At 42.4% G+C, this 9,629-nt stretch overlaps 1 protein-coding gene across 1 annotated transcript in view; it reads left to right on the plus strand.

The window, feature by feature from the left end:
• LOC125458912 (nitric oxide synthase 1-like) overlaps positions 1-9,320 on the plus strand; it is a 64,756-nt gene extending 55,436 nt beyond the window's left edge. Inside the window, exons 17-18 of the mRNA XM_059651265.1 lie at positions 8,292-8,415; positions 9,316-9,320. Of these exons, the coding sequence (XP_059507248.1) occupies positions 8,292-8,415; positions 9,316-9,320 (129 nt within the window). The remainder of the gene's footprint in view (positions 1-8,291; positions 8,416-9,315) is intronic.
• Positions 9,321-9,629: the final 309 nt, after the last annotated feature.

Genomic DNA, 9,629 nt, shown 5'->3' on the forward strand with positions numbered 1-9,629 from the left:
GGAGATAATGGGTTTATTTGGGTCCAGAAATTCCAAGGTGAACATGAAGGTGTGATTGAGTAAATCCATGGCAGAAAAGTTGACAGAAACAAGGGGCAGAGGGTCAAGAACTGAAATTTTGAAAGTGGAATTGATGGTGAATTGGGGAATAGCTTTTCTTTCTGTTGGCAGGTACAGAAGAAGATGCGGTTGTGGGGGGGATAAAAGGGTAATATGGGTAGATTGATATAAGAAAATGATCAGAGGTGGCTTGTCCTGTTTGCATGAGGAAAGATAAAGGAGAATAACAGGCAGTGAACTCAGTGAAAAGAGAAGCTGATGGCTCATATGAGTTTAAAATTATTGAAGCTGTGGGGCCAGCCAAAAACGAGCATTATGAAGAGGGGCACGAGGAGTGAAAGAAAACAGATGCTCCAAGGAAGACAAAGTGCTGGAGGAAGTCCAATCATGCTGTGGCCCAGAGAGCAGCACCACACGACTATTGTTGCAGTCTCAGTAAAGTGAGAACAGAAACTGGTATCAAAGCACAAAACTTGATTCTGGGAGAAGGTGACATCATGCTGAACCAGGGTTCCACCAAGGCCACGCTCTCAATATAAATAGAGTCACCCTCAACAAGAGATTGGAGACAAAGGCCTCAATCACAAGGCCTGAATGCAGCTATAGAACTGTGGTGGTCTGTAAAGAAGAGCTATTTCAGACACAGCTCCCATTCCAAGAAGCAGGTCAGAGAGGGCACTGAAAGCTCTTTTGGCTAGTGAGGTGTACTTTAGACTATGAAGAAACAAAACAAGAGGGTGTGCTGCATAGCAATTTCAAGTGGGAACTGGTCAAATACAATAAGTCAGGAGATTTTAGATTAGATTCCCTACAGTGTGGAAACACACTCCCTTCAGCCCAACAAGTCCACACCACCCCTTGAAGCAACCCACCCACACCCATCCCCCCGCTCCTTCCCCCCCCCGCCCCCCCAACACCCCTGATCATTACAGGCATTTTAGCATGGCTCATCCACCTAGCCTGCAAATTCGGACTGTGGGAGGAAACTGGAGCACCCAGACAAAACCCTTGCAGACGTGGGGAGAATGTGCGAACTCCGCACAGGCAGTCGCCCGAGGCTCGAATTGAACCCAGGTCCCTGGCGCTGAGGCTGCAGTGCTAACCACTAAGCCACCATGCCGCCCCACATAAGATGAGGTAAATGGGGAAAAGAAAGACAACTGGTACAGACAATGTGAAAATAGAATGGGAGCTAACATCAATTTGAATTGAAAAAAATGTCCTTTCAGAAGATAAATAGCAACCAGGTTGTAAGAAGCTGGAAAGGGCTTGAGGGGAATTTTTTTAATTTACAGTCATGGATGCGGGTGCTGCTGCCTGGTCAGCATTTATTTCCTGGTCCCAGTTTCCCTCAAGAAGGTGACGGTGAGAAATACTTGGACATCCAGGCAAGACTGAAATCTTTACTGTGAGCTTGATGTCAGTGTTTACCAGGGAAGAAGATCTGACAGAATATTGGCCGAGTTGAGATAGAGGTATAAACAGTTAGAGGAAGAAGGTCATTCAGCATGTCATTTCTGTGCCATCCCACTGAAGTTGCAACTCACCTGGAACCATTCTTGCACCATTTGCCCTTAAGTCTGAACTTTCTTTCCAGCTAATGATCCAGTTCATCCTGTGACAATTAATATTCACAGGTGTCCTTCATGATCTTTTCAGTCAGTCTGCCTCCATTCGTGCATACTGGCAAACTCACTGGAGGCCTCTGGTGTGGCAAATCACAGTGACAGTTTTACGATCATGACAGTGGAAGGTCTAAATCCCAGAATCAAACGTATAGTCGTAGAGTTACAACGTACAAACAAGCCCTTCAGTCCTTCTCATCCACACTGACCAGCTATCCTAAATTATTCTAGTCCCATTTGCCAACATTTATCTCATATCCCTTCAAACTTTCCCGATTCATCCCATCCAGATGCCTTCTAAATGTCGTAATTTTATTGACCTCCACCACTTCCTCTGGCAGCTCATACCCTCTCATGACCCTCTGCATGAAAAAGTCACCTGTTACGTCCCTTTTAAACCTATGCCGTCTAGTTTTGGACTCCCCTGTCCTGGGGGGAGAAAACCCTTGACTTTTCAGTCTATCCATGCCCTCTATGATTTTGTAAACCTCAAGATCACCACCTCTCAGCCTCTGATACCTCAGAAAATAGCCCCAGCCTATTCAGCCTGTCCCTATAGCTCAAATTCTCCAACCCTAGTAACATGCATGTAAATCTTTTCTGCACTCTTTACAACAACTTTCCTATAGCACGGTGACCAGAATTGAATGAAGTATTCCAAAAATGTCTTGCTGCCCATCTCCCAAGGCAACACCTGGTGTGGGAGAGTACAAATGCAGAAAAGTTGTGCTAAGCCTGGTTCAAAATAAAACTGTTTGAGCCTCAGAATTGCATCCCGATTTGGGATTTATGGAAGGACATGAAGGCTTAAGGGAAAGTATGGAAAAGATTCATGAAAACCATTCTCCTATGAAGAACTTCTGTTATGTTGATGGACTGGAAAAGCTGGGACTGTTTTCAGTGGAGAAGGAAAGGTTGAGACCGATTTTGATCAAGATGTTCAAAATCATGTGGGGTCTGGACAATAGATAAAGATAAAATGTTTCTACTGGTGGAAGACTCAAGAACTAGAGGGCACAGATGTAAGGCAATTGGTGACAGAATAAATGGAGGTATGAGGAAATATACAAAGTGAGTGTTTAGGGTCTGGAATGAACTATGAGTGTGATGGAAGAATTTCCATTCAAGGTTGTCAAAAGAACCTGAAGTGAGATGAACGTTAATGTATATATACTTATATGGTATAGCTGTTTGTCTCTTGTGTATATTCCAAATTCTCTCCAGCCTTGTAATTCTTGTTTAGCTTTTTTTATTATCTTGTCTTTCACTTTGTTCATGGCCACTAAAACTTCCCTATCACATGGCTTCTGCTCCTTGAGGACTTCAGCTTCTGATGATATTTCTGGTTTGTGCTATTAATAGGATTCCTTCCAACGGTATGTGATTTAATGTTCACTCCCAGACCCACTGCTTAGGCATCCATTACATTTTCGAGCCTTCCACCTCAATACTTCATGTTCCCAATCCATTGGCCTAATTTCATGTCCCTCTTCCTGCACATCCATTTAGCTTTTTTATTTTCCAGCAGCCTTCTCTCTACCTTTTTTAACAGTTGCAGTTCTCCTTTGCCTTGCTCCTTTTCTAGTAAATATTTGACTTTGGTGCCGCCTTTTGGCAGACGTCCTTTGGGATTACTGGACTCATAGTGAGCCACAGAATTAATCATAGAACATGGAACGTAGAACTGCACAGCACAGGAATGGGCCCTTTGTTTCATGATTTTGTGCTGAACATGACACCAAACATGAGTATGAAATTAATCCCTTCTGCTTACCATTGGTCCATATCCCTCCATTCCTTGCATATTCATGTACTTATCTAAAAGTCCCTTAAATGCCCGTATCGTAACTGCCTTCATGACCACCCAGGTAGTGCGGTTCAGACTTCTATCACTGTCTTTTTTTTAAAAAAAAAGCCCCTTACATCTCCTTTGAACTTTTCCCTGCTAAACTTAACTGCATGTCCCCTAGTGTTAGAATTTGTCCATCATCAGAAACTGTCAACAGCAGTAGTTTGATCCTCCTAGCTGTGCAATATTTGGTTGAGACATACTTGACTTTATTTTATATAACTGCTTCAGAATCTTGAAACAGGTTCCCAAAATACAAAATTGTTGTGCTGTCTTTGCCAATAACACCCAAATATCTCTATTCTCTAAGGCCTGTCTCTTACACAAAACAATATTTCCCAGATTGAAACTGGTGTCCTTACCTTTTTATATTTAAAGACTCACCAAATTCTTTCTGAGACTTTGGCTTTAATGACACTTTTTTCTATCTGCATGCTGTGCATTCAAATGTTTTGACTAAGTACTAACTGTAGCCCCTTTCCAAGTTGGGGGCTGATTCCTTCTTACTGATGGAACTTTTAGGTTCCTACAAAAGCTAACTGATATGAATTATAAGATAATAAAATGTGAGGCTGGATGAACACAGCAGGCCAAGCAGCATCTCGGGAGCACAAAAGCTGACGTTTTGGGCCTAGACCCTTCTTCAGAGAGGGGGATGGGGAGAGGGAACTGGAATAAATAGGGAGAGGGGGGAGGCGGACCGAAGATGGAGAGTAAAGAAGATAGGTGGGGAGGGGAATGAATTATATCCTTTTAACCATCAGCAATGAATTCTTAACATGTACAGCCCACTCTAACACTGTCGATTATTGACTGACTGTTTTGCTGTTCTTCAAAGTTTTATGAATGATTCTGTCTATTACTGCATGTTTCCTCTCTCTTGCCCCATTGTTAGAAAGGCTTTCTGCCACTGTATTCTTAATTATTATGTTCATATTCAATCCCACCCATTACCGTTAATTCAAAGCCCTCTGTACAGCCCTTGTTACTCAATTCACGATGACATTGATTTAGATTAGATTCCCTACAGCATGGAAACAGGCCCTTTGGCCCAACAAGTCCGCACCACCCCTTGGAGCATCGCACCCAGAACCATCCCCCTATAACCTACACACTCCTGAACACTACGAGCAATTTAGCATGGCTGATCCACCTAGCCTGCACATCTTTGGACTGTGGGAGGAAACCGGAGTACCTGGAGGAAACCCACGCAGACAAGGGGAGAATGTGCAAACTCCACACAGACAGTCACCCGAGGTTGGAATCGAACATGGGTCCCTGGTGCTGTGAGGCTGCAATGCTAACCACTGAGCCACCGTAACACACTTTTGGGCCCAGTGTAGTTCAAGTGAAGCCTAACCCATGAGATCAGCTCGCTCTGCTCCAGTATTAGTGTCACTATTCCAGGAACTGAAACCCATTTCTCCCACACCAATCTTTGAACCACACAACTCCTTGATCTTATCTACCTGATTCCAGTTTGCCCATGGCTCAGGCAGTAGATTATTACCTTGGAGATTCTTCTTTTCAATTTAGCTCCTAATACTTCAAAATCTTTCAGTGGAACTTCCTTTCCAGTCCTATTAATGTCATTAGTACCACCAATTCTTCAGCCGCAAGGAGATGTCCTTAACCCTGGAACCAGTCAGGCAACATAGCCTTCAGAACTCTTGGCCACAGAATACAGTATCCTGCCCTTTAGTTATAACTACACTGTTGTTTCCTCCCTCTTTTTAAATGGCTCCATTTACCAAGATATCATGGTCAGTTTGCTCCTCCTTCCTTCTGTCTCCACTCTCATCTCTCCAGTATGTAAAAACTGTGTAATGTTTTGACAGTTACAAGGACAAAGGCTTCATGAGAACTGCCTTCTGTGCCCCCCATGCCTGTTTCACTCAAATACACCATCCTGTCCTTTATTATAAACCACAGTTCAAATTTCCCCAACTCAAATCCAAAGCTACTCCAGCTGTAAATACTTGCTCCAGATACGTTCAATCTGGATTAATTTAGGATACAGCAGCTCCCACATGATGCTGTCAGATCATAGAATCACTACAGTGCATAAAAAGGTCATTGAGTCAGCACCAACCCTCTGAAGAGCTTTCCATCCAGACCCAGGCCCTAACCTAATTCCATAACCCCACATTTACCATGGGTAAAACATATAGCCTGCACATCCTGAGGCACTATGGATAACTTAGTATGGCCAATCAACATAACCTGCACATCTAGAGACCAAAGCACCCAACAGAAACCCATGCAGACACAATGTGCAAACTCCACATAGTCACCCAGACTGGAATCAAACCTCAGTCCCTGGCACTGAGGCAGCAGGGCTAACTATTATACCAACGTGCTGCTCAGTTGTCCAAGCCTGGTCCTTTTGGATGATCTTACACTCAATTCTTTTCTCATCTTTACTACATTACTACTGTTGATTGACAGAATCAGTTACCACATTTACAAAATTTAAAATCAAAGTATTTGTTTTCTTAATTCCATACCTTTTAAATATATATCACTGTTGAGAACTTTTGTCAAGGGTGGACTTCCAGTGGATTGTGACAGTGTCCTTTGGTATACCACACTCGCCATCCCTTATTCTGCATCCTTTACTAAAGTTTGTGGTTTGAGGATGGTTGGGCACAATACTATGTCACTTTAATACAATAATTCATTGACTTCTAATTTTCTAAACTTCTGATGTCAGTGACACTTTTTAAAATTTACTTAGTGGTGGAATTATCCTAAATCTGAAACTGGTGGAACTCTCCTCTCTTAAATTTGGCCCACGAGAATACTGAGTATCGGCAATATTTTGGATTTTGGGAGGTCTATTCCACACATTGTAGACTTACAAAAGTATTACTGTACGATTGAAAATCTCTGTTGCCAGCATATTCATTAATGTGCTGAAAGTTGTTGTGACCAATACAATGCCCTCTCCTCAATCTGTATCGCCATCTTCTTCCTCTAAGTATTTTGTTTCATGCTTAGTTTCAATGACTTTGTTATGTTATTTGGGACAGTTCATAGTTAATGGTACTTTGAATGACACCTTGAAACATCAATTGGCCACACCCTGAGCATTTCTGGCATTCATTTTTCTTATTTAAATCCCAGATTTTCTCTTTTCTTCTCAAATTATCAATAACATTTCTGTCGTTATTTCTATTAGCTTCAGTTCTTCTTTCCTATTGCCACCTGTGACCTGTATCTAGACAATTGCTCCAATATTTTAGTATTGCATCCTCCATAATCTGTCATAATGCCGATTGTCCTCCTGTGTGCCCTTGGAATGCAATGCTTTCCTGGGAATGTTTTTTGTGCTTCCAATGTTAGCTTTAACAGTGCATGTTTATCTATAAATCTAACTCCCATCAACGCTAAAAAGGTATGGCTATTCTTGATACATTGTGCAGACCACTAACTTACAAATCAGCCCTGACTTGGGGAATTCCACATGAAGTTTCTGCAGGCCTAGAAAGAGGATCTGGATTGGCACAGGCTTGGAGGACTGAAGGGCCTGTTTCTATGCTGTAATTTTCTTTGTCAATCTTTTGCTTTGTTATCCTGTGCCAATCCAGATCCTCTTTCTAGACCTTTTTCATCTATTTTCCAACAATCTGTATCCCTCTGCTCCCTGCCCATTCATGTATCTGTCTAGAAACAACTTAAATGACGCTATCATGACTGCCTCTGCCCCTACCACCTCCGCTGGCAACACGTCCCAGACACCCACCACCCTCTGTATAAAGGACTTTCCACGCATATCTATCTTTGTCAACCTGAAACAGATTTATTTATATCTACTCTGCTTTTTGTTAGCTGGCCAATCTGCTACACAATATATTACCTATACCATGGACTTTTACTTTCTGCAATAACCTTTCATGTAGCATCTTAACAAATGCCTTCTCGAAATTTATATACGGTATATCCACTCAGTCCCCCTTCCACAGGAAAAGATATTTCCTCAAAGAACTTAATTCAAAATTATTTCTATTTCACAAAGGCCAGATTGCTTTGAACTTAGCCTAGAACCCTGCTAGAACTTTGTTAATAATAGCTTTTAACATTTTCATGTCATGTGCTCAGTTAACTGGCCTGCAGTTTGTTCCTTTCATCTCCTCCCTTTTTGATTTAAAGAGTTTACTTTTGCTATTTTCCAATCTCTCGGATTGAGTGACAGTCTCTGTCTATCATGCTTCTTATTCCTTTCTGTTCTCTGTGCCACTAGTCTCACAGTCTCTCCATCTCCTTATCTCCCAGTTTCTATGTCAGTATTGAAGAAGGGTTACTAGACCTTTTTGAAATGTTAACTCTCCATGGATCCTGCCAGATCTGTTAAGATTTTCCAGCAATTTGTTTTTGTACCACCCTGTGTCCATCTCTCAATATCTCCAAGTCCTAGTCTATTTATCTGTTTCCCAGCCTCTCTATCTTTTAGTCTTCTATCATCCCCATCTCATTATCCCCCATCTCCATCCTGTATCAGTCTCTCTAATTCATTGTCTCCCATTTTCTCCATTTCCTTATCTCCCAATCTCTCTACCAAACAGTCTCCTGGATTTTCTGTCTCCAAGTTTCAATTATGCCTTCTACCTCCTATCTCTCAATCTGTCTTGCTGTTTCTACCTCCCTGCTCTTCACCAGTTAATCCCTTGTTGCTCACTCTCTTATTGGTTTAAATCAATTTCATAATTTGACACTCACTACATGCTTCTCATATTGTGTTGCTATTTTCTCCACAGGCTGCATGTGAGCTTTTCTGTATTGATGATGACGCTGGTGATGATGACTTCCACAATGACTCCACCTGGAAACCAAAAAAATATAGGCTGTCTGTCGTTGCTGAGATGATAGACCTGGAACCAGGTAAAATCGTGAGCTCAGAATGGAGGTGTGTGTGTGTGTGTGCTCTGCCTTTTACGTCAACTGCACACTCTACTGTACTCCTGATATCCTCTCACATAGTCTTAGAGTGCAGAAAAGGCCCTTTGACCCACAGAGTCTGCACCAATATAACCACCACCAAAGGGGCACTTGCCCCATATCCTTGAACGTTATTTTTCAAGTGATCATCCAAATATAGTCAGTTTTCCAGCCTCAACTACCTGCCCAGGCAGTGCAGAAAGGTACATGATACCAGGTCATAGTCCAACATGTTTATTTGAAATCATAAGCTTTGGAATTTTTGCTCTTTCATCTGGTGACTTCAGTCTTCCAGCTCCTCACCCGTGGTTTTCAATGATACAATACTTAGCCTGGCAATCTCTTCCCTATCTTCCCTTTCGGTTCTGGAATACACCTAATCGGGCCCTGGATATTCATCCACCTTCATGCATTTTAAGACCTCCAGCAACCCCTCTTCTACAAACTATGGACTCCTTTTTTCAAGACATCACTATTTATCATAGAATCCCTATAGTGTGGAAATAGGCCATTCAGGTCCAACAGGTCCACACCACTGCTCTGAAGAGCATCCCACCCAGAGCCCATTCTGCTAACCCTGCAGTTCCCATGTCTTACCCACCTAACATAAACGTCCCTGGGCACCAAGGGTAATTTAACATGGCCAATCCACCTAACCAGTGCATCTTTGGACTGTGGGAGGAAACTGCAGCACCTGGAGGAAACCCACATAGACACATGCAAACTCCATACACAGGAATCGAACCCGGGAACCTAGTGCTGTGAGGCAGCAGTGCTAGCCACTAGGCCAGCGTGCTGCCCAAATTTATTTTCCCAAATTTTCCTTGTTTTCATGTCCTCTAGTATAAATATTGATGCGCAATATTTGTTTAGTATCTCACCCATTTCCTGTGGTTCCATGTGTAGACAGTCTTGTTGAGTTTTTGGGGTCCTATTTTCTCCCTAACTACTCTCTTTCCCCTTTAATGCCCTCGTTGCCAAAGCTATTTCATGTCCCCTGTTTGTTCTCCTGATTTTCCCTCTTAAGAATGCTGCTACTCCCCTTTTAGGAATTGACTTGATCCCAGCTGTCCATGTATCCTCCTTTTTCTTGACTAGAGCCTTAATTTCTCTAGTCATTCGGCATACCCTACATCTACTAACATTGCCCTTCACAT

The sequence above is a fragment of the Stegostoma tigrinum genome, chromosome 15, assembly GCF_030684315.1.
Source record: "Stegostoma tigrinum isolate sSteTig4 chromosome 15, sSteTig4.hap1, whole genome shotgun sequence".
In the NCBI taxonomy this organism is placed as follows: domain Eukaryota; kingdom Metazoa; phylum Chordata; class Chondrichthyes; order Orectolobiformes; family Stegostomatidae; genus Stegostoma; species Stegostoma tigrinum.